Here is a 25622-nt window from a genome sequence, read left to right on the forward strand (position 1 = left end):
CAGCTGTGCAGGGCCAATACCCCGGTCCCCACATTGTTCAAGGGGCTGTATATAAATACGTATGTGTATATACATATATACATATAAATATATTTATATAAATATGTATGCGTGGTATTAAGCAAATCCACCCTGACCCCTGCAAATAGAATTCTGTCTGGCCGTATTGCATTTATTCAGTTATTTCAGAACCTGTAAACACAGGTTAATTTCTTACCCAGAACGTACCTCAACTTTCATATAAATAATCTTCTAGGCTGATAGACTCTCAGCAACCTTTTGTCAGGCAAGTCTGGAACTCTCAGAATTGATCCTGCTTCATAGTTACTTACAAATTCTTTTTTTTTTCTTGGTTGTCTCATCTATCTTTGCCAAAAATACGGTGAGGAAAATGAAGGAGCTCTTACTGATTTTCTTTCTGACCAGTGGGGATAGCAAGGTTCAAGAGGGTTGGGTCTCATGGCTGGGACCTCCGAGAGAGTGAATGGAGGGTTGAACCTGGCTGTGATTAACTCTAAAGCTGGCACTTTCTTTCCCTAGTACAAGGCTACCTGAGCATGCAGGCCCTGGGGAACGTCTGTGCTTAAACCCCACTTTGTCAATTGTTGGTTCCTGAGAGTCTTTTTGTGCCTCAGTTTGTGCCTTAAATTTGCTATCATTATCATATGTACTTCTTAGGTGTGTAGTGAGCTTTAAGTGAAATAAAATAATGCACTTCCGTTGAAATAAAATGAAATAACTTAGTTGAGTTCCTTGCACACCGTGGGTACTCAACCAAAGCCACTTGCTTTGGGCCAAAGCTGTCTTACAGAACTAGAGTCTCACATGGCATGCAGAAAGGCTTTATAAATCTCCCAAAGTCTAATGCATAGATGACTGTCCAAAGTTCCATTTGTTACTAATGTGAATCCTATAAGTATAGTAAAGCAGGGCATGATCTGAGTGTTATCTTGACACAAAAATACAGACCTTCCCTTTCCTGGTGGCCTCACAGTCAAACTGGGCTCAGGCACTGCTGACTATCTAGTCTCTGACAGAGCTTAGAAAGAAAGGTAATGTTTCCATCTCGGCCAGGATTCACCCTCGTTATATTGAGATTTCAGGATGCTTAGGGTGGTGCTAGTGTTAATTAAGTTAACCTCACTCTAGAAACATGTGCAGGAAAACAAGAATGAGAAAAAAGGCAGTGCAAACAACTGCCTGGACTGTTGCCTTTAGGGATGATTTGTTTGATAAACGTAAGTCATCATTGTGCACGAGGACTAACTTGCATCAAACGAGGGAGTTCAGCAAAGATGATGGGGAGACATTCCTGCAGAGACCACCATAATAATTCACAAAACTTAATATAAAAGTAAAAAAAAAAAAAAAGGGTGGGACTCAAACAATTATAAATCCTTCCTGTTATTTCACACATACTTTGAAGCAGTAAGTGGAAACAGTGACATAATATGATATTTTTGAATCCCATAGGAATATCCTATTTGGGGGCACCTGGGTGGTTCGCCCACTGAGTGTCTGATTCTAGGTTTCGGCTCACGTTATGATCTCAGGGTCATGAGATTGAGCCTCACCTCAGACTCCGTGCTCAGCACAGAATTTGCTTGTCCCTCTCCCTCTGCTTCTCCTCCTGCTCTCTCTTTCTCTCTCTCAAATAAATTAATAAAATATTTTTTTTTTAAAAAAGGAATATCCTATTTTAAATTGCAACAGATTCTAACTCTAAAAGCACCCACAATAATACTATTGCTATGGGCAGATATAGAAATAATAAGTAGAGGTTTTCTCTTTAATTTCTACCTGTTTGCTAGTTTTTGGATCTCTACTAGAGAACCAGTTTTTATGTTAAGAAACATGAAAACTTTCTGACCCTTGAAGCACCATTTAACACAGGTGCCACCTGGACTGCAGATCAATGTCAGTGAAATATAACAAACAACAATGCCATACTGACGTTATTATTTCCTATTTACTCTATGGCACTTCGGTATAAAGAGACCTCCACAAGTTCACTATTATGATATCTTGTGGTGACAACTTCTCCATCCAGTTCTAACTCCCACACCCTTCCTACCTCCACATACCTGGAGATTTTTCTAGTAAATGAGTTATTTATTTTGTAGCCAGAAGATATCCAAGTGAAAGTGGATGAATAATAATGCACCAAGAAAGTATATATAATTAGAATATTTATGTGTATCTTTAGCATAGATTTTACCAGAAGCCTTTAAGATACCCCTAACTAAATGCTGGCTTTCCCTGTTTAGTCGTACTCTGTTCTTAATCTTGCAGAGAGGCGTCTGCAACTAAGTAATTACTGCCATTTGCTTAACTTCAGTTCATTTATTGCATCATAGTAGGAAATTGTATATTCTCTATCTATCTAATGCACAGTGTCTATGGAATTCTTAATGGCTTTTCATTGTAAATAAGTTAGATAGAATATTGATCAAAGAAGTAATCTGGTACAAATGATTAATGTTAGCATAAAAATTCATGTGGCAGTTATGGGTGTAACATTAACACCAAATCAAACCTGATCTAGTATTGATGTAGAGTGAGGGCATACTGGTGTGAAGAACTCGGCTAGACTTCTGGTTTCCAGTCAAGCATGTAAGAAGCTGGAAGTTGCCACTCTGTCCTAGTAAGTAAAAATGCTGAACAAACTGAAAAATCAACAACTCTTTTTAGATCCATCAGATAAGTGAGGTCACAGGAAGGACCTCTGTCCCTGAAACTGAAGACTGACAGGTGAATACAGAGAATCACAACTTACCAGAGCAGAAACCCAGGAGCAGAAACTGCCTCCAGATCCAGTGCCTGGTAAGGAAAACTGAACTATAATTGACAAATTGCTGGAAACTTAATGAGAACAGATCTAAGAGTTAAAAACTTTGGGGTGACCCAGTCAAGGGGGACTTACACACGTTTGTGAATTTTACTTCCATGAACCTCAAGCAGGTTGTCACAGTGAAAGCTAAGAAAAATTCCCCCTGCTCTCAACAGGGAGAAGGGAAAAAGAGCCATTTTTAAATACACCAGAGAGTTCTGTTCTTCTTAACAAAGTCTGAGCTTGGTAGAAACTGTATAACCAGAACCTAATCTGCTGGGGTTTTGTTAGAGTCTAACTGACTGGGGAGGGAAGGGAAAGGCCCAACTCCAGTTCTCTCTGACATTCTACATGGGGGAAGCCACCTCTATACATCCCATTCCCCAGGCTGGAGAGGATACAAGGGATACTGAAGGATGCATGTGAAGTTCATAGCCCAGAAGAACAAGATCACTGAATACAGAGACCTCATCACAAGACTATAGAACACCTCTCTTCACCCAAACCTTACACTACGTTACTCAAGGCCTATTGGTAGTAGTTCCTTTTGCCCAGTACATTGTGTTCAGTTATCATGAAAAAAATGACAAGACATACTAAAAAACAAAAAGACAATTTCAGGAAACAGAGCAAGCATCAGAACCAGACTCAGATATGGCAAGGATGTTAGAACCAGCAGACCAAAAATTTTAAAAAACTGGGATTAATATGCTAAGGGCATTAATACACTAAGGGCATTAATATGTTAAGGACATTACATAAGAGCAGATGGGCAATGTAATCAGAGAGGTGGAAATTCTGAAGAAGAACCAAAAAGAGATGGAGATGTTAGAATTCCAAAACATTGGACGCCTGGGTGGGTCAGTGGGTTGCCACTGCCTTCAGTTCAGGTCATGATTTCAGGGTCCTGGGATCGAGGCCCGCATCGGGCTCTCTGCTCAGCAGGGAGCCTGCTTCCTCCCCTCTCTCTCTCTGCCTGCCTCTCTGCCTACTTGTGATCTCTCTCTGTCAGATAAATCAATAAAATCTTTAAAAAAAAGAATTCCAAAACACTGTAACAGAGATGAAGAATACCTTTGATAGGTATCTCAGTAAATGGGCATGGCTGAGGAAGGAATTCCTGAGCTTGAGGACCTCTCAATAGAAATCACAAAGTTAAAAATGAAAGAGAAAAAAAGAGACAAACAGAACATCCAACAACTGTGAAACAACTACAAAAACCATACATGTGATAGAAATTCCTGAAGAAGAAGAAATATATAAAGGGACAGAAGAATTACATGAAATAATAGTGAGAATTTCCACAAATGAATGTCAGAGATGAATCCACAGATCCAAGAAGCTCAGAGAATACCAAGGAGGACAAATGACAGACAGATACAGAACTATTATTATTTCATTCCAAACCCATGACAATAGTTTGAATAACTGTCATCCCTGTTTCATAGATGTAACTTTTCCAAAGTAACACGGTCTTGAATCCTAGGTCTCTCTAAAGCCCTCACTGAAACAATAAATCCTATTGCCTCAGGATAATGATATCAGCTACTATTTCTTGTTACTTACCATAGATAATTACTCTAACCATTTAACCGTCATATAACCTCAGTATAGTCTGCTTTATCTACAACCTTGTGAGTTAGTTGTTGTTATGTCTACTGTATAAATGAGAAAACTGAGGCTTAGAGAGGTAAAATAGTTTGACCAAAAATATTTAAACTATCACTTGTAAGAATACAGATCCATTATTTTTAATATGTAAGTTAAAACTTGCATGTAAAGTGAAGGTTGAAAGTATAAGGTAAGACGTTCATCCAAAATTCTAGTACTTCTTGTGTTATGCTCACCTTTCACATAAAATCAACTTTACTGGTCTTGACTGGGAGCCAGGATTAGGTGAAGGGAAAGAGCTTAGCTCAGCTCCTGATCATACTACTTATTAAACTTGGGATCTTAAAGTATTTGCTTTATACCTCATTTTCCTCATTTACAAAATGGCCATGATACTAGTACCTGCTTCATAGTGCTATTGAAGTAAATATTGAGTTCTTTTTTATAAAAAATTTTAAAAATTCTATTTTATTTATTTATTTATTTATTTTTTTAATTTTAAGTAAGCTGGACACCCAACATTGCCTTGAAATCACAATCCCGAAATCAAGAGGCATATCCTCTATCCATTGAGTCATCCAGGTGCCCCAGAAACACTGAGTTCTATCATGTAACTTAAAGCAAGATATTGTGTGTAATAAATGTTCAAAATAATAGTTGTCATTACTTAACATTTTTCTTTTGAAAATATTTTTAACCTACACAAGTACATTTTTAAAAGAAACTGATATTTTAGTCATAAGTAGAAAAACAATTTCAGTTATATAATGACCTGGAAACCTTAAAAATAATAAATATAAGTATGTGTTATATTTATATTTATTTATACATAAATATATATTTATATCTATAAAATAAATACAATTAAAACAACATTTTTTTTAAAAGATTTTATTTATTTATTTGACAGACAGAGATCACAAGTAGGCAGAGAGGCAGGCAGAGAGAGAGAGAGAGAGGGAAGCAGGCTTCCTGCGGAGCAGGGAGCCCGATGCAAGGCTCGATCCCAGGACCCTGAGATCATGACCCGAGCCGAAGGCAGCAGCCCAAACCACTGAGCCACCCAGGCGCCCCAAAACAACCTTATTTAATTCTGTTGCCAGCCAAGATTTCTGAGCCAAAGAATTGTTCTCTGCTTGTTAACAGGGGAGCTTTTGTGTAACAGAGATGTAAAAATTTGCTAACACTAACCCAAGATCTACTCAGAGGGTCAGGGAAAAGATTAGAGAGCGAATAACTCCCTCACATGTGAATCCATTTTATTTAAAGCTGGTGTGTTATCATCCTTAAAAAAGAAGAAGGGGTGGGGGGGAAGCTCTTGCAATTTGGAAAAAAACAGTATTATGGAACATTCCCTTTTATGTGCTGGGAATCATACTTTTTACTATAAACATATATGGAAAGTATTTTTGTTCTTTCAAAACTATAGCAAATACTTTGAGGAAATCTGAATTATAAATCATGAACAAAAAGCAAGGAATGTGAACTTACAACCTAAGGCAGAGAAAGCTGGAGCCTTCCTCATATGAAAGGGAGAGCGATTATCTCTGCTCTCAAATGAGGTGTGATGGACTCTTGTCACCACATGAGTTAAACAGAGGACCTTATCGAGCTGTTCAGAACTGACTATACATTTAACATCAAGATGATAGAGAAACTCTGGTTCTGCCTCAGAAGCAGAAAAATGCCAAATAACAAAGGAAATCACCAGTGGAGGTTATGGCAGCTCTACTTAAAAGCTCAGTTTCAACACAAAGTCCAACCAGTCTGGCTCTCTGAAAGGTCTGGAATTGCCAAACACCCTGAAGGGGTAAAGAACATGAGAGGTAATATGACATGGTAATAAAAGTGGCAGATGTAAAGTCAGCAAGGATCTGGCTTGCTCAAGGAACACGGGGACAGGGAACAGCATGAAACAGGAATGACTTTGAAGTCTGGGTCCTAACACAGCCTCTGTCTGGCCCCAGGAGGTGGGACAAGTCCAGGCAAGTCATCTACACTCTCTAACTCTGAGACAGAGTTACCTCCAAAGTATGTTGAGGGTAGATGGAAATAAAGTCCACAAAGAACATGACCTACCCTGAAAATTCAGCCAGCTATGGCAGAGACACACATAAATACGTGTAGGCATTTTTTAAACCTTGTTTTTGAACATATTAACTACAGACAGCGAAAATTGAGTTAGTAGGTAAATATAAAACAGAGGGCTTGGTAGTAGATGATATTAAGTAATAATTGCTAAGGTGGGGTAGCTCAGTGGGTTAAGCCTCTGCCTTCAGCTCAGGTCTAGATCTCAGGGTCCTGGGATCCAAACCTGTGTAGGGCTCTCTGCTTGTTGGTGGGGAGGGGGACGCTTGCTTCCCCCCCTCTCTCTGCCTGCCTCTCTGCCTACTTGTGATCTCTTTCTCTCTCTCTCAAATAAATAAATAAAATCTTTTTTTTAACGTAATAATTGCTAATATCATTGGTGTAGCAATGGTACTATGTTGTTGTTTTGTTTTTTTTTTTAAATCCTTACCCTCTTAGAAAACACACAGAATTTTTTTTACAAGTAAAAGGATACTATAGCTTTAAGTGATTTGCTTTAAGAGATTCAAACAAACAAACAAAAAAAAAACCCCAGTGGTTTCAGATGAAACAAGAATAGCAGAGGCATCTGGGTGGCTCAGTTGGTTAAGTATCTGCCTTCAGGTCAGGTCATGACCCCAGGGTGCTGGGATGAAGCCCTGCTTAGTGGGGAGCCTGCTTTTCTCTTTCCCTCTGCCCCTCCCCCTTGCTCATGCAGAAGGGCTCTCTCTCTCAAATAAATCCATAAAATCTTTTTTTTTTTTTTAATGGCACAAAGTGCCATGGCACAAGGTCCAAATTCATTATGTATTTTCTGTTTTTCTGTGCCGCTGAAAATCTCCTTCCCACCCCATAAACTTTTAAAATAAATTAAAAGACTCCAGCATCAGTCAATACATATCCTTTTGTTGTTTTCATTGTGGATATTCTTGTAATTGCACAGTCAGTGTAGAACTTCCTGAAGGCTTAGGCAGAAATGCTTGGCCCACACAATAAAAGGAAGTGCTTCTGCACAGAGAAATCTGAAGACTGGCATAAACCCACAGAGAACTAAGATTCACATAAGGGGGTGCGGTGCGGAGAAGGTTGAGAGCAAGACGAGCTGACCGAGAGTCTAGCTTGGAGATAAATCTAGAAATTAACTGTTTTGGGGGGAAATGAAATTAACTTTTTTTTTTTTGGAAATGAAATCAGACTGCTGTCTATCTTGGAAGAAATCTCAATTCTTTGTTTGAGCTCAGGTCTTTCTCAGTCTTCAGCTTGGGTTCATTTTCCTGCAGTCAAGTTTATGTTTTTCTTTTTTCAATATAGTTCTTTCACATGCTTCTTAGAAAATGGCTCTTTTTATTTAGGGTTTTAACTTGATGGTGGCTTTGTCAAGAGGAAAGGAATAAACATCTCTCAGATTTAAGAAGTCAGTCCTGAAGGGAAACAGTTTTAGGACCTTGGTAACCAGATAGACTAATTCAAGAAACCCCAGCTGATCTGAGGAGCTGGAACAGATGGAAGGAAGGGGCTTTCAGGGATGGTTGCAGGTAAAACATGAGCGAAGTTCTGGAGAACTCAGGAACTATAGATAGGACATACATGGAGCCAATAAAGAAAAGTTGTCAAATCAGTCTGGAATGGATAAACATAATTTTGAAATGAATCTCTGTGTTCATTTTTTTTTTTAAATCTACCAACGGGTAAAGCAGTACATATACTGCAGTTGTAGTGATGCTCAAATGACAAAATATACAGAGAACCTCCAACATGCCTGGCATACAGCAAACATGGGCTAAGTGTTAACCATCGCTGATATACTTGACACTTTGCTCCCTCTTCCAAGCAATTCTGGCAAAAGCAGATGCCTTGGATCCAAAAATGCAGCTCTGTGGGAGATACTATTGATTTTAAAAGCAGCTCAACAAATCAAAGGTATATAACACTGTTCAAATTTATAGAAACTACCTCTTCTTATTGTTCTTTATTGCTTAAATTATAATCCCACTATGATTTTGTCCATCGTGAAGACCTGTCCAAGTGCCTGTTTGACTCAGAGCATTGTTTTTTTCTAGTGTATTCTAACTTCTGGATTCCAGAATTAGATTCTTCTAATATCTAACTCCAATATTCTTCTGCAGACTTTTTTTCAAGTTTCCTGATCTTTTTGCTTTGTTTCTTTCTTTCTTTTTTTTTTTTTTTTTCTTTCATTTTTCTTTTTTTGGGGGGGGGGTTTATGCATAGAAGTAGCGTTTCCAACAGAAAGAGTGATATGAATGTTACTGGGAAAGGCCTGGATAGCCACAAACATCTCCCTTCCAGCTATGGCCACAACTGCAAAATCCCCACATTAGTCATTCCTTTGAAGGCATGACAGGCTTCTGCTAAATGTATTAACTATTAGCTGGGAAAACAAACATGCAAAGCTTTTGTGGGCTAGTAAAACTCTTTCTTCAACTGCTTTATCACTTTCCCCAGCATGCATTCATTTATTCATTAAACAGTTCAGCACAACATTACTGAATGCATACCCGGGAGATGGGATTATGAAATGGTACGAACTATGCCTCCAGCCCTGAGGAACTCAATTATCAGAGGAGACGCTAGGTATCACGGTGAGGGGTGCCACCATTGGAATCAGACAAGCTGGATTCCAACAGTAGCTTTGCCATTCGCCAGCTATTTTCCCTTGAAAAAACGGCTCTGTCCCTTGGTTTCTTCAATGGCTTACCCTTTCAGTAAATGAGTTAATATGCATAAATGCTTTATCGAGTTACTCGTAGTGAATAACTTGATAAATATGAGTAATTATCATTATTGTTAGGATTATACAAATAAAAATGATAAGAGGCCATCCTTTCGTATCTATTCAAATTGCTACGGTCACAGACCAGGGCAGTGTCTAATTGCGCCTGGAAAATTTAAAGGCTTCTTCCAAAGAGATGATAACAGAGCTAAGTGTGGAGTCAGTTCTGCCCCAAGGGCAGCTGTGGGAAGAGCCTCTGAGGTAGGTAAGACCATAATGTGTAAACGAAGTGGGACCATCCGTGCCCTGGAGCAAAAGACACCAATCATGGAAATGTAATAGGAAGGAGTTGAAGGATAAGTGGCCCCCGCTTTGTGAAGGGCCTACGCACCAGGTGAGTGGGTTGGACCTTGATGGACAGATAGGGAGTGCCATTTGATAAGTTTTAGAAGACTGATAAAATCATACATTTGTTTTTAAGAAAACCACCCTGTCAGTTGGGTGGTGTAGAGTAGTAAAGGGGACTGGTGATGAGCCTTCAAGGAGAAACTCACAACCATCTATTGTTTAGGACCGTATTAGGGTGAGTAGAGACGAAATGCCAGTTTGAACACAATTCCAAACCAAAATCAATGAAACACTATGTTGTATCATAGCACCGTCGCTCAAACCAGCGTCCTGGGAGTCACACTCAGAAGCACCCCTCCCCAACAGCCTCTCTCTCTCAGTGTCCTGCTACCTCCCAACACTCCCCCCACCCCACAAGTTCACTCTATCACAAAGTCCAGTTGGTCCCAAATCCTAAATCTCTCTCAATTTCACAGAGACATTTGGTTGATATAATAAGACATTCAAAGCTCACCATAATTTCCCCCCAATTTATCTCCAATGTGATTTTTCCAAATATTCCACAGTAGCCACACAGATCTACACATTGTCCTTTCTTGAAACATATTTTATGCTTTGCCACTTCTAAGTTTCAGCTCATGCCATCTGTCTTGTGTGGAATCCACTGCCTCTTTCCCGGTTCCTTTCCAGAACGCAGACATTCTCTACATGGGAAGTGTCCCAGGTCACCTCAGCCACAGGATTCCCTCCCCTCTCTGAAATGTCCTAGCATTTACCATCTTGTCCATTCATTTGCAGTTAATCATCAGTTCCTGTCCTGTGATATTACTAGATTGTTTTATTCAATTATTATTTATCTCTTGTATTGTTTTATAACTCTTAAAGTATTTATACTTTATTTCCTGAACTGGATTGTAATTTCCGAGAGCTAGGGCTTTGACCACTACTACTATTAACTTTTAGGCCCTACATAATATCTTTTATGTAGTTTAATATTTAATTAATATATTAATTAATTAATATTTAATTAGTATATGTTAATTAACATATTGGCTGACATTTCTACAGAAAAAAAATTACAGTTGGAGTTCATGAACTAGAAATTGTCCAAATTAATAAACATCATTTTTTACTTACTAAATATTAGGAGAATACATGTAAACATGTCAATTACTTTTTTGTTAAAATTTACTCAGTGAGGGAAGATTTACGTGTTTCCTTTGTAGAAGAATTCTTGAAATCCACAGGACAATTTGCAGCACAATTTCTGGTTGAGTTATTCTGCCCGCTGAGCAGAGAAAATCTTCCTTTGTATAAACAGTGAAGGAAGGGGGGGTGAAGAGAAGGGGAGAGAAGGAACGGAGAAGCAGGAGGGGGAAGAGATGGGGAAGAGGGGGAGAAGGAGGAAGGAGGGGTATGAAAAGGAAAAAGAAAGGATAAAGAAGAAGGAGAAGAGCCAGAGAAGGGAAAGGTTCTCTTCTGATTAAATTGGTGGGGCAACCCCCTTCTAAAAAAAGGTTCTGCTTCTGACTAAAGCAGTTTTGATCGTTTTCTTCCTTAAGCATCTCATAGACAATAAAAAGTAGATTTTTCAGTGACATGGTCACGGCTGTCTTTGAAGGTCCTTCTGATGGCTTAGAGGAAGGTAAGATTGGAGGAACGGAAGGCAGGTCAAGGAAGAGCCAAGGAGAGCAAAGGCTTGGTAAAATTTTCACAGGTTAAACAAATAAAAATAAATTTTAAAAAATTGACATGATATCTCTACTTACCAAGATTTTAGTGACTTTCTTCTATAATTGATAAGGAGGGAGCACAAAGCAACATGTATATTATTACAGTTAACTCTATGAGGAAAGGCACAAAACTAAGTTACCAAAAATTCCATAATTACCATGAGGTTCATAATGGCTCCCCTCCACCGCCCCCCCCATCTAACACACACAGACACACACAAGCCAACAAAACCCTGATTTCTCTTATCCAGTTTTATTTGGAAAGTATACACCTGGTAAAATCTGCTTCGTCATAGCTAGCAATGGGATATGAAGTTCCATGTCATTCTTGAACTTCAAAATAACTTTGTAGGGATTCACAGACCTGTACCCCTGGGGATAAAAATATATGTTTATAAAAAATAAAAAAAATAAAGACAAAAATTAAAGACAAAAGAACTTTGTAGATTATTACAACTAAAAAACCTAAGTAGAACTGAAGAGCCCATGAATGTAAAAATTTTCTATAGCTCTGGGTCTTCTCATTTACAGAGTTGAGATTGTTCTTTATAATATTTCATATTCTTAGATTAAAAAAATCGTATGAAAAATAGTCCTTCCTGACAGGGCAGGGAGATGACCCTGGAAGTCCAAAGTGGTGAGAAGGTGGTGATTGTGGAGTAAATCGTGTAGCAGCCTCTGCCTGCTTCCTCCCTTTGACAAAGCATATTAACTCATTTACATGTGGTGAAAGTAAGTGTTGAAGCAGTACCATTATTTACTAGAAATCACATGTCGTTTAAAAAAACTTAAAAAAAAAAAAAAAAGAGGAAGTTCAGGCTAAGCAAAGCGTGGGTCACCAGATGGCTTACGTAAATATGTAGGTTAGGTACAGCTGGGAAAGAGGGGCCCCCCGACAGAATCCCACAGAAAGAGCCACCAGACCCAGAACCCTTCTCTCCTTCAGAGCAAAACTTCTAAGCAGACAGGAAGACTAAAAGGCAGTCACAGCTCAACATAGTGCAAATAATCAAATGGAAGTCACCTATGTGACGCGACTTCAGAAGCACACAGACGCACACACCACTTCCTTCCACCTAAAAAAAAAAATCTTTGAGAGTGTTTTGAAACTTGAGAGTACAAATAGAAATGGTGTGAACTGAATTCACTAGAATATTCTGTAAAAGAAGGAAGTTTAACAAACAACTTAGGAAAGACTTAAAGACAAATCATGGTTCTTTTCCATCGTATGTTTTCACCAATATTGGTTATGTGACCATTTTCAGAAAATCATATTGAAATGTGAATTATCACGAGGACCCTCTTTATCATTCAAACTGTTTCCCCTCTCTCTGCCCCTCCCAGGAGCATCAACCAGGGAGTTCTTGATTAAAATTCATGCCCATGGCTCCCTGGGTACTTACTATTTCCCTCACCACAGGGCTCTCTTGGCCTCATGGGTAGAAGAGTTTCCTGTCAGTCACAGTGAAGCCTGTGCTGGCTATCACATCCATAAGCACACACTGCAAATTCTGTCAACCCTCCAAAGCTAATTTATTTTCCTTCTTGACTCTTCTCACTTTGCTCTTCACACTTAGGGTATTTAAAATAAAAGCTCTACTTATGAATTCATTCCTGTAACAAACAGTATTTGAGCACCTAACCAATGGCAGGTGCTCTTCCAGGCCTTGGAATTCAGCAATGAACAACACATAAAGGTCCTTGCCTTCAAGAAGCTCGTGTTCCCATTGTGAAGTAGTAGTGCTCTTCTGATAAACATAGTAAACAAAGAAATAAATGCTTTAGAGGAAAGGAAAGAAAAAAAGCAGAGTTGTTGAAGGAGGATCAGGAGTGTCAGGTTGTATGGGAAGGAGTAGACTGAAGTCAGAACTAGAATCAGAGTAGGCCTCTGAGAGAAGGGGAAATTTCATCAAAGAATTGAAGGAGGTAAGGGTGTTGGCCTGGCTGGTATCTGCTGGATGGAAGAACATTTCAGGCCAGGGGAACGGCTAACATAAGGACCTGAAGCAGAAGCAGCTGTGGCAAGTTCAAAGACAGTAAGAGGGTCATTGTGGCGAGCGTTGAACAAGGAAAGAGTATAGGAGAGAAGGTTCTAGAGTCAAGAAGGGCCAAGTTCGTACACAGTCTTTTACTGTGAGTGAAACTAGGAGCCATTGCAGGGTTTGGAGCTGAGAGAGGAAATGATCTGTTTGATGGTTTAGAGGCTCATTCTGCTCTCTGAGTTGACAATAGTCTGTGGAGAGGTAAGAGGAAAATGAGATGATACATAAGAGAACACCACTGTATGTCTGGTCCATGGGAGACAAAAAGTGTTTGTTGAATAGATTGATACATGAACGAATGGAATATGGAAGCTGAGGAATGAGACACATTATTCCTCACAAACATGAGGTAATGCATGATATGTTTTCACATCTTTGGAAACCAGACAGTACATTAAGGTCCAACATTAGAATTATGTGCATGTGAATGTGCATGCTTCCATCTATATATGTATGTATAAATATTTACGGCGCGTCTTCTGTGTGAAAAGCACATCAGACAAATGCCTTCACCTAATTTACATGTGTGCATACTGTAGTGTCCATTAATGCTAACCTCCATATAATAGGGCTACTTTCATTTCCTGAAAAATAGCATATTCTAATACTGTCAAGCTGAGGTCAATTTTTTTTTTAATAATTCTGAACTTTATAGAAGGAATCTGTTCTTACAAACTAAAGGTCATGGTTTCAATTCCCACTTAGGTATATTAGGTTGAAAAGAGGGAAATTTTTCTATAGCCAGATTTTTTTCCTCAACCCATAGAACTTCTAGTAAATAGGCATGAAAAACAGCCAAGAGACTAAATCTGGAAAGTCCTATACAAACCTATCTAGAAGAAAAAGAAAGGACAGTGGCTATGAACAATGGATTGATACATGAAGGTCAGCGGACACATAAAATATACTATGTTTAAACATGCCATTATAGTTTCAAGATTATCAGTGTCAGGACTGAACAAATCTTAAGGTTTGAAGAAATTGTCTCATTCATCTGATTGTCCATAAATAATTATCGAGCATGTACTATATGCCTGGCACTGGAAATGCAAATTGAACAGGATAATATCTGTGCCTCGGTTATAACCACAGGCATTTCCAACCAGGGTAACATCACTCTCCCGGAGAGAAAATTCACTCTAGGGCAAGTTGAAAAGACTTCACACTTTCAATTTATAAATTGCCTATTGTATATCTGTGATATTAAAATTTAATGGGGGAGGGTTGATTAGAGGGAAAAATGTCTAAAAAAGACTCACTAGGAGGACAAAAACAAAAAGATTGAGAAATATTTGTCTAATGGGAAATAAGTGATTATGATAAAATCCAATAACTGCAGTGATAGGGAACATGTAGGGTGTTGGGGAAGACACACCAAGCACACCAAAAGGGGAAGTCAAAGAAGGCTTCCTGGGATAAGTCACACCTCAGCAGAGTTATAAGGGGTGACTGGTAGAATATGTTCAGGCATGCAGGTGCTGAATGGTTTGCTAGAATCAAGACAGAGGAAGGGCTTATGCAAAAGACCTGGACAGTCACTCACATATATTTTCACTGAGCAAAATCCACATAAAACCTTAGGCCATCTAGCTTGGCTACTTTGGCTCACTGATTCATGAAGTCAGATAGGCCACAGAGAAAACACTAAAAACTGAAAGTTGAATTTGTGTTGCATTCTGGACCTCAAGTCTGCCTTTTCTTCCATTAGAGGCTCTTTTCGATCATTTGCCATCATCACAGTGAGGCCCTCACTCCTTCCTGCTGGAGAATTCCAACAGCCCCCTGACCTGTCAACCCAGTGTCACTATAGCAGCAGAACAACAGAGTAAGCTGATGAAGTCATGTGCTAGACTGAGCCACCCGGAGAATTTCCCCCATGTTGCCTTCCTCCGTTCTTGAAGCTTCACATAGATGCACAGCAACCCCCCCACCCCAGCTAATTGTTCGTAAATGAGACTGTAAACCACTGGTTCAAGAGAATTTGAGTATCCCATGAAGTCCATAGTTCTTAAATTTTTAGAATCTAAGGAACGCTATAGACCTCTCCCTCATTCATTCAGTTGCAAATATTTAAAGTACCTACTATGTGCCTGGCGCTGTTCTAATCACTGACAGTGCAGCCAGAATAAGGAAACAAGGTCCTTCACTCATGGAGCTTGCTTTCTCAAGGGGCAAAGTCAAATGGAAAATATGTGAACAAATAAATAAATCTAATAGTTTCAATTAATTGTCAGAGTTATGAAGTAAATTTTAAAAGGCTCAAGTGTTAAGAAGTGACTGTAGATAAGGAGATGAGGGGAATAATGGTAGGGGGTGATATGTGAACTGAAACCCAAAGGAAGAAGAACCAGCTATATCCGAGCCCCAAGCATAGTGAGTAGCAAGTGCAAAGGCCCTGAGAGGGAGATGAAAATGCACAGAGGGAAAACTGATAGTGGATATACACTTACACAGCTATACTGTTTTTAAACATATATTTTTTAAGTATAAGTGATTTAATAGATTCTGCTACCCTACCTATGCCTTCCAGAAGCCCCAGAATCTCCTCCAAACCAGGAAGTAAGGAATTAATGTCTCTAGAACCCAGCAGCTTGGCTGTAATGGCTGCTTTCAGTTTGACCAGAATCCAGGTCATATCATGCATTATATAATTTTCCTATCACCTTTATGCTAAAGCATAATACTCATGAAATTATTCAGCAACTTCAGGGGTGAACATGGAAGTCCTAAATATACATCTTATGCCCTTAAGTTTATCCAAATCCTGATTTTATCTGCTAAAGAGACAAGAGCAGAGAGCAGTTGCTCATGTGGGAAGCTGATTTTCTAGGTTTGAATCCTAATCAGACACTTACTTAGCTATGGGACCAGGAGCAAGATGATGAAAATTTCTATGCCTCAGTTTCCTGTAAAATGAGAACAGTGATGTCTCATGTGCAGATTTAATAATATGGGATATGTAAAGCACTTGAGAGACATTAGAAGTTATTATAGTGGTTACTCTATGAATTATGAATCCCTGTTAAGTTATGCCTACCACCTCCTGTCTAACTAATTCTATTTCACCATAACATATTTTTTTCTTTATTTCCATTGGTCAAATTTCTACCAACTTACAAACTCAGATAAAATGCTATGCCCACCATGAAATTTCTACCAGCATCAGCTTCTAGAAAAGCTTTTTTCCTCCTCTGAACAACTATGAGTACAGTTTATCCCACTAGCCTAATCATTTATTGTCTTAGAGGGTGATTTTGTATATAGTTGACCTTTGAAGAACACAAGTTTGAAATGCATGGGTCAACCTATACACTGATTTTTTAAAAATAAATACAGCACATTTACAGTAAATGTATTTTCCTTATGATTTTCTTAATAATATTCTTTTCTCCTTTATTATAAGAATGCAATATATTAAACATGTAGCATACAGTATGGGTCAATAGACAGTTTATGTTATCAGTAAGAGTTCCAGTCAACATATAGCTATTAAGGGTTAAGTTTTGGGGGAGTCCAAAGTTATACTCAGATTTTTTACTATGCAGGGCTTGGTACCCCTAACCCCTGAGTTGTTCAAGGATCCACTGTACATGTTTCCCATACTGTTTTAGATTGCAAATCATTTCGAACCACACTGCCCCATAGAAATATAGTTTGAGACAAATAAGTAATTTGAAATGTTCAAGTTAGCCACAGAAAAAATTTTTTTAAACAAGTGAAATTAATTTTATTGGGGCTAAGTGATAATGTATTTTATTATATTATTTATATTATATTTTGATGATATGTTTTATTTAACCCCATAAACAAAATAACATAATTTATTGTAAAATAAATATAAACAAATGATTAATGACTTACTTTGTGTGTTTTGTACTGTATCTTTGAAATCTAGTGTGTGTTTTACACTTATAGCACCTCTCAATTTGGACTAGCCATATTTCAAGTATCCCACAGACACATACGGATAGTGGCTGTCATTTGGGACAACACTGTTTTAGGGCATGTATTATCCTCTCTATCTATGTATTTTTCACAGTGCCCAGAATAGCACATATCCTATTTCAGAAGTTCAAAAAAAATTTGTCAATTTATTAATTACTTTACTAATTAACTTAAAATCAGTATAGAAATCTAACAGTAGGGGAAATATATTTCTGTTATTCATAACACAAAAAACCAAAAACATGGAAAAATAATTTTAGCATCTTTATAGAATAAGTTTGCTCATGGGAGTGATAAAATGAATTTTCAGTTATGATTCTCATTAAGAAAATACTTCAGAAATACTAAGTCCTAGATCATTGAAGAAAATAATATGCACAGCAATAAAACTATTTGACCTATTTGGAGAAACAACTCAATCTTACCTTCCTGATAAGAATAGGAATAGGTAAGAGTGCAGGATTTGATAAATATTGATGAAAATGTTTTGAAGTTGTTTTCCTGCTCACCACATGCCTTTTCCTAAATATGTTGTGTTCTGAAATATATTCAGTGTTTTCATAAATAACTTTCCAGTTATTCCAATGCAGTTACAGAAAATGAATGCCATTATGTCCGTAATCATCATCAAGACCAGATCTATTTGAATTGTTCCTGGTAGAAAGTGAAAATCCCAATAGGTTTTCCACCACTTTAAAATTGTAGCTACTCAGGCACCTAGGTGGCTCAGTGGGTTAAGCCTTTGTTTTCAGCTCAGGTCATGATCTCAGGGTCCTGAGATCGAGCCCCATGTCAGGCTCTATGCTCAGTGTGGAGCCTGCTTCCCCCCTCTCTCTCTCTGCCTGCCTCTCTGCCTACTTGTGATCTCTGTCTCTCTGTCAAATAAATAAATAAAATCTTTTTTAAAAAAATTGTACCCACTCCTTCCTTATCAACTTTAGACAGACCTGTTTTTCTTTTTAACCTGAAGTATCCATATGCATGAAGTATAGATTATGGTAGAGAATCAAGAAGAATTAACAAAATATGTTAATTAGGGAAGTAAAATATCTTACCTTTGGCAATTTCAATGGTAATTTGCAAATTGGCAAATGATGATGGTTTTCATCAAGTATAAGAGATTGATCCAAGTTGTGGACTACTTTTTCTTTAGGTATTTTATAAATTACAATGGTGCCTTTATAATGAGGGCAGCTATAGTTTCCAAATTCATCCACCTCTTTGATCTGGAGTTCCAGCCTGGGTTTTCTTTGTAAATGAAATATAAGCTTGAAATCTTTTTCATAATCCTTCCCATTGCCTAAAAAGAAGTAAAATACATTTGTTATTATTAAAATATAACACTTCTTCTTATTTACTTTTTAAATCTAAATAATTATTTTACTTTTTATAACTTAAGTTATTTTGGTATCATCACTTTTTGCCAAAATTTAAGCAGCAATGGTCTGAGACTGCAGATGACTAAAAGCGTTTCTTATCTATAATTGGGTCAGGTGCTCTCTGGCTGTTTCTAGATCTAAAAATCTTTGATTTTCTTTTTCCCTTCCATTTTGCTCTAACAAAAAAACTATTGGAAATATTCAGTTCTTTCTGTATTTAGAAAATTATTTTTACCTTTCAATAATTGTCTTTTTTCTCTCCCCTAACTTCATAGCATATGGAACACTAACGTGACCTCGCCATAGGCATTCTAGATGTATGGTATCCACCAGCAGCATGTGGCTTTAAAATTAAAGGTGAAAATAATTAAAATTAAATAAAATGGAAAATCAATTCCTTGATCACTCCAGCCCCATTTCAAATATTCAATAGCAACCTATGTTTAGTAGCTACCTTATTTGGCAGTGCAGGTGCAAAACATTTCTACCATCACAGAAATAGAGATATTTTAGAAAAATTTTAAAAATGGAAGAGTTACTAGACTTATGTTACTGACATTTGTATTGAAACCTAATTAATTCCACCAAATAAGAGTATATCTTCTCAACTGTTCATTGTAAATACTAGAGCTTTGGTGGAGATAAATTTTGTCTCATGGAGGTTTTACCAGGACAATTTTATGTTGTCACTGAAAAAGCAAGACAGAGACTGCCATTTTCCTTAAGGCATGTCTACATTACCCTTCTCAAAATGTAAATGTAAGCTAGATTGTAACAGTGAGATAGTATGTTTCAAATTTAGAGAGCTAAATCCAAGTCCAGCCCAACTATTTATCCACACTGTAATACTTATCCAGTCATTTCACATCTCTGAACTTTCTGGAGGCTTAACTTCCTTATCTTTAAAGCAAGAGAAATAAAACTTACTTCCTAGGATTGCTCTGGGAATGAAAAGAAATAATATGGATAAAGTGATCAGCACTTAATTTTTTTTTAAATATCAACATGAAGCCTTTATATAGAAGTTGAAATTTCCTCTATTCCTAGAAGACTAAATGTTGACTACTGGGAGCTCTCTCTCATGGAAAACCTTCCCAATAAAAGAAGAGTTCAGTGAGAGATGTAGATGACACCAATATTTTTCTCCCCATTGGACTACCAGAGGCCATTTTGGTGAATCTCTAAAGCACAGTTAAATCCAGAATTTGAAGAACTCCAGGTTATGAAAGGTGTTGGAGAAAGTCTCTTCACAAAAGTTTATATTTTAGGGGCAACTTGGCTGCTCGAATAATGACTCCTAGGACATCCTAGAAAAGGAATAACAAGCCAGGGCTTTCCTTCTTAAAGAGTTTCATTCCAGTAAAAAAAGAAAAAAAAATTTGGAGTCACTAAAAATATCACTAGTAAATTAAGTAAATTAGAATTTATAGATCACTGGAGTACAACACTTGACAAAGTTCTACTCCATACTACCAGAGCTGCTACCTTTGTCCCTACAGAACTTAATAAATCTCTCCTTCTATCTTTTGAAAGATACTCCCTGCCAGGTATTAAATTACTCGTGAGGAATAATTTAGTTGCAGGATATAAAAGATTAAGGGTGAAGCATAGCTACATTGGTTCAATTTAGATCTTAAATTTGTCAGCCTTTCATTGTCAGTTAATTTTTTAAAATAAGGATCTGTAATGTAAATCTCTGCCATGATTATATATGAAATAAAGGTTAAACTATTAAGGATTTACTAGGAGTAAATAGCATGATTTTAAAGTTATAAATAGAAAGCATAGATTTTTTTTTTTTAAGTTGGAATTTCATTGCTGCCAAGATATGGCACTACATTTTGAATGCCCCTTGGGAAAAAATGTTTAAAAATTTTTTTAAAAGGACAAGCAACACAAAGAAAATTCACTATTCTATTTTTTCTCCCACATTGTCATATTTAGAGAAGTAAAAGCAAAATTCATTTATTGCATTCCAAAATTATGAAATCAACCATCAGTTGACTTTTTGAAAACCGCTTTCTCCTCAACATATTATGTAATATAGTTCCTAGAAGACATTGGAATAGTAGCTGTTCAATAAATATTTTTCATATGAAGAAATAAGGAATTACTTATATTTTCTGTTACTAGATAAATCTTATAGCAATATATTTTCTTCTCAGTGAGGGGAATTGGGATATTTTTCAAAGATTATGTAGAAAGTACGAGTGTAGAAATACATGCTTTTGCTTAGAGAAGTCAGATGAGTAAGTTAAAGGCTAGCAAAATGAAGAACCAGAAGAATTTTGTAAGAACCACTGGCTCAGGGGTTTTCTGTGTTCTAACACAATTCTACCACCTCGATCCGTATGCCACCATCATCCCTTGCTTGGTTTATTACAATGGCTCATTAACCATCTCCCCAATTCTTCTTTTGCCTCTGAGATTACAACTGTGTTAGGAATCTATTCTACAATCCAACTCAGATCATGTGACTCCTCTGCTAACAAGATGGCTCCCCATTTCACTTGGAATATAAGGCAAACTCCTTGATATGGCCTTCAAGGAATGCTCAGTACTCACCTCCTATCCCGGACTGACCTCTCACTTCCTCTCCTCCACCCATTTCAGCCTCCTTGCTGCTCCCCAAACAGATCAGGCACACCTCTGCCTCTGTTCAGTAGCACTCGGAATCCCTCAGCCTGGGACAAACTCCCCTGAGATAGGATTAGAGCTCCTTTCTTGCCTTCTTTAAGTCTCTGCTTGAATGCCACTTTCCCAAAAAGGTCATCCATCATGAGTAGATTTAAAATTGCAACTCTGGCACTCCCTCTAAGACTGTTGATACCTTTTCCTTGTTTTATTCATCTATAAGGCACCTCTCCCGCATCATACTGTACATTTCATTTACTTATTTGCTTCTTTGTCTCTCTCCAGTAGAATAAAATACACACAAGGGCAGGAAATTTTTGTTGAATGAATAAAAGGGTGCTCATTCTAACATCCTACACATGTTTCTCGGAAGGGCACCTCCCCGGGCCAAAGAGCATTCAGGACAACTTTGACGCACACGGACCTCTTTAGAAATTACTAGATGTGATGAAAAGTGTAATTATAACAAATTTTATCTGCCCATTTCCTGGCACTTTCTGGATTCTGTGAGCATTGAGGGTTTAGATGACATGCAATAGGAGGTCTAAGTGCTAAATTAACAGCTGTAACCTGGAGAATGAAAACATTTATTCAGAAGGAAGACAAAGACCAATATAAAAAGAACCCAGGGGAGCATTTATCTTATTTTCTCTTAGAAGGAGAAATAAAGTACATGGCCCATGATTCCTCATTAAAAGGAATCATCTTTATTCTATGTAAATAAATATAAAATTTTTGACATTTCTCAAAGGACAGTCTCCTAAACTTTTAAATTAAAATTAAATAAAAATATCTAATTTTAAAAATATTTAAAAGTTTAAATATTTAATTTCAAAATTAAATATTTTTAAGATTTAAATTTTAAATACTTTGAATTACATAATTCTATAATGTTAAATTCTTTCCTAAGTTTTTATCTTCCATTCTTCCAACAAAAACTCCTTCTAACTGCTAGGCATTATACTAGGTACTAGGTATGGAATGGTGCCCACCAACAGGACAGGACCAGCTCTCAAGGGACTGTAGTCAGAGAAAAGGACATTGATCCAACAACTAAATGAATAAATGAAGATTGTATCTATGGCCAGGTACACAAAAGAGAAGTAAATAAAGATCTGAAAAAGCAAGATAAGAACTGGGGTGCCTGGGTGGCTCAGTGGGTTAAGCCTCTGCCTTAGGCTCAGGTCATGATCTTGGGATCCTGGGATCAAGTTCCGCATCAGGTTCTCTGTTTGGTGGGGAGCCTGGTTCCTCCTCTCTTTCTCTGCCTGCCTCTCTGCCTACTTGTGATCTCTTTCTGTCAAATAAATAAATAAAATCTTAAAAAAAAAAAGAAAGTAATAAGAACTGACATATCAGAAAAGGTGGGAACAGTCTTCTAAATATGACCATCAAGGTGAGGTATGAAAGTGGAGGAGGAAGTAACTGGAGGTGGGTGGAGTGGGTGGGTATAGAGAAGAACCCTCTAAGCAGACATTAGCTGATTGTATGTCTTTGAGATTCACAGAAACGATCACAGGCTTTAATGAAAGGATGAGGTATCAGAGCTTTCCTGGGAATCTTGCTCCTCTTACAGGGAGAGGAACCCAGTGAGGCCACAGATCTGAGCAGAGGTCTCTAGGAAAGGCAAAAGAGAAACAACCCAGCATCCTGCCCTAGTCATTTCCCTTGAGTGAAATAAGTTCTTCTCCATTCCTTACATGGAGGAATTGCTCAGGCACTGGCTTTCCTCAGGCACTCTTATTTTAGCTTATGTTCTCCCACCTTATTACGGACAATGATACACTCAGTACCATGGCTCATGAGAAGCATAGTAACTCACTCCTGTTTAGGGCACTAGATAAACACAGCTGCTCTTCCAAGTATTACAGGAAAATCACTGGCATCATTACTTTGGGTGGGACACTTCCAGTTTTTGACTCTCTCTTCTTAGAGAGATTGTCCCAGGGTAGACACTGTGGTTTCTGTTTCGGAAGCCAAGTAGAAAAGGATCTCTTCTATGTTCCTTCCTCCTCCTCCTCACCCTTCCCTTTCCCTTTTTCTGATACCCTGTCACTCACTCACTAGCTCCTGCCAGCTGACTCAGATGGCTGGGACAGTGAATGCGGAAGTGGAAAAGACAGTTTGCGCTGGGACACTTCGGGTCTTATTTCTGAGATGCCAGAAAAAGGGCAGCCTTGGCTTCAAGCTGCATCATTTTTGTGACAACAAAGAGCCAATGGAGCTTGGCTTCAATTTCCAGAATTACAGAGAAAATAAGCATCATTAAAAATCAATGAGATCTGTATCAATTTATAAGGGAACAGAAACTATTACTTCGAGTCTATCACAAGATTCCTGGGCCAGAAATCCCCATAAAACCCATGCCTGACGTCTCCCTTGCCCCTCACTTTTGCCAACAGACCTATTAGATTCTATTCCACATCAAGGAGAGAAGTTACAGAAGGGGAAGTGGTTGAATTAGTAAAAAGAAATTGCTGGGATGGCAACTTCTCCAAAAAACTTTTTATCTCTTCTCTCATATAGCTGTTTTCTCTTTGTGTTCTCCTTTTTCTTCCTTTTCTCATTCTCTTCATCTTTTTTTCCCTTTTTATTTTATTTTATTTATTTTTATTCTATTTTATTTTACTATTTTATTTTATTTTATTTTATTTCTTTTCAGTGTTCCAGCATCCATTGTTTATGCACCACACCCAGTGCTCCCCATGCAATCCGTGCCCTCCTTAATACTCACCACCAGGCTCACCCATCCCCTCACCCTCTCCCCTCCAAAACCCTCAGTTTGTTTCTCAGAGTCCACAGTCTCTCACGGTTTGTCTCCCCCTCCGATTTCCCTCATCTCACTTCTCTCCATCTCCCCATGTCCTCCTTGTTATTCCTTATGCTCCGTACGTAAGTGAAACCATATGATACTTGATTCTTTCTCTTGACTTATTTCACTCAGAATAATCTCTTCCAGTCCCATCTATGTTGATATAAAAGTTGGGTATTCATCCTTTCTGATGGAGGCATAATACTCCATAGTATATATGGACCATATTTTCTTCATCCATTCATCCGTTGAAGGGCATCTTAGTTCTTTCCCACAGTTTGGCAACTGTGACCATTGCTACTGAACATTGGGGTACAGGTGTCCCTACTTTTCACTACATCTGTATCTTTGGGGTAAATACCCAGTAGTGCAATTTCAGGGTCAGAGCGTAGCTCTATTTTTAATTTCTTAAGGAATCTGCACACTGTTTTCCAAAGTGGCTGCACCAACCTGCATTCCCACCAACAGTGTAAGAGGGTTCCCCCTTCTCCACATCCCCTCCAACACTTGTTTTTTACTCTCTTGTTAATTTTGACCATTCTAACTGGTGTAAGGTGGTATCTCAATGTGGTTTTGATATGAATATCCCTGATGGCTAACGATAAAGAACATCTTTTCATGTGCCTATTAGCCATTTGTATGTCTTCTTTGGAGAAGTGTCTGTTCATGTCTTCTGCCCATTTTTTGACATGATTATGTGTTTTGTGTGTGTTGAGCTTGAGGAGTTCTTTATAGAACTCCAAGGGTTGGATATAGAATCCAAGGGTTGGATATCAGCCCTTGGTCTATAGTGTCCTTTACAAATATCTTCTCCCTTTCTGTGGGTTGCCTTTTTGTTTTGTTGACTGTTTTCTTTGCTGTGCAGAAGCTTTTGATCTTGATGAAGTCCCAAAAGTTCAATTTCACTTTTGTTTCCATTGCCTTTGGAGACATGTCTTGAAAGAAGTTGCTGTGGCTGATGTCAAAGAGGTTATTGCCTATGCTATCCTCTAGGATTTTGGTAGATTCCTGCATCATGTTGAGGTCTTTTATCCATTTCAAGTTTATCTTTGTGTATGGTGTTAAGAGAATGGTTGAGTCTCATTCTTCTACATATAGCTGTCCAATTTTCCCAGCACCATTTATTGAAGAGACTGTCCTTTTTACAATGTATATTTTTTCCTGCTTTGTTGAAGATTATTTGACCATAGAGTGGAGGGTTCATATCTGGTCTCTCTACTCTGTTCCACTGGTCTATGTTTTTACCTCTTTTTCTTATCTATTCCCTCACTTCTCCCCCATTATCCTGCAACCTCTCATATTCATTTGTGCTGTTTGTTTTTCTTAGTATTGTCATATATTCACTCATTCATTGCATAACTATTGAAAGCTCTTGATGTACCACACTCTCAATGTGCCAGGTTCAGGGGTACATGGGAAGACATAGTCATCAGCCTCATGAAATTTACATTCCAGTGAAGAACACAAGTATATGAATGAAAAATAAGTGA

At 37.9% G+C, this 25622-nt stretch overlaps 1 protein-coding gene across 3 annotated transcripts in view; it reads right to left on the reverse strand.

The window, feature by feature from the left end:
• The window catches only part of DTHD1 (death domain containing 1), a 67138-nt gene that overhangs the window by 14664 nt on the left and 26852 nt on the right, over nucleotides 1-25622 (reverse strand). The window contains exons 7-9 of one of the 3 annotated variants that reach the window (XM_059163842.1): nucleotides 18363-18607; nucleotides 12345-12396; nucleotides 10722-11684 (exon numbers count right to left, since the gene is read on the reverse strand). In XM_059163842.1, coding sequence (XP_059019825.1) covers nucleotides 11677-11684; nucleotides 12345-12396; nucleotides 18363-18607 — 305 coding nt within the window. In that variant the 3' untranslated portion in view covers nucleotides 10722-11676. Of the gene's footprint in view, nucleotides 1-10718; nucleotides 12397-18362; nucleotides 18608-25622 lie in introns of those variants that run through there. The other 2 variants (XM_059163836.1, XM_059163844.1) reach the window with 2 other exon arrangements.

The sequence above is a fragment of the Mustela lutreola genome, chromosome 1 (assembly GCF_030435805.1).
Source record: "Mustela lutreola isolate mMusLut2 chromosome 1, mMusLut2.pri, whole genome shotgun sequence".
NCBI classification, from domain to species: Eukaryota; Metazoa; Chordata; class Mammalia; order Carnivora; family Mustelidae; genus Mustela; species Mustela lutreola.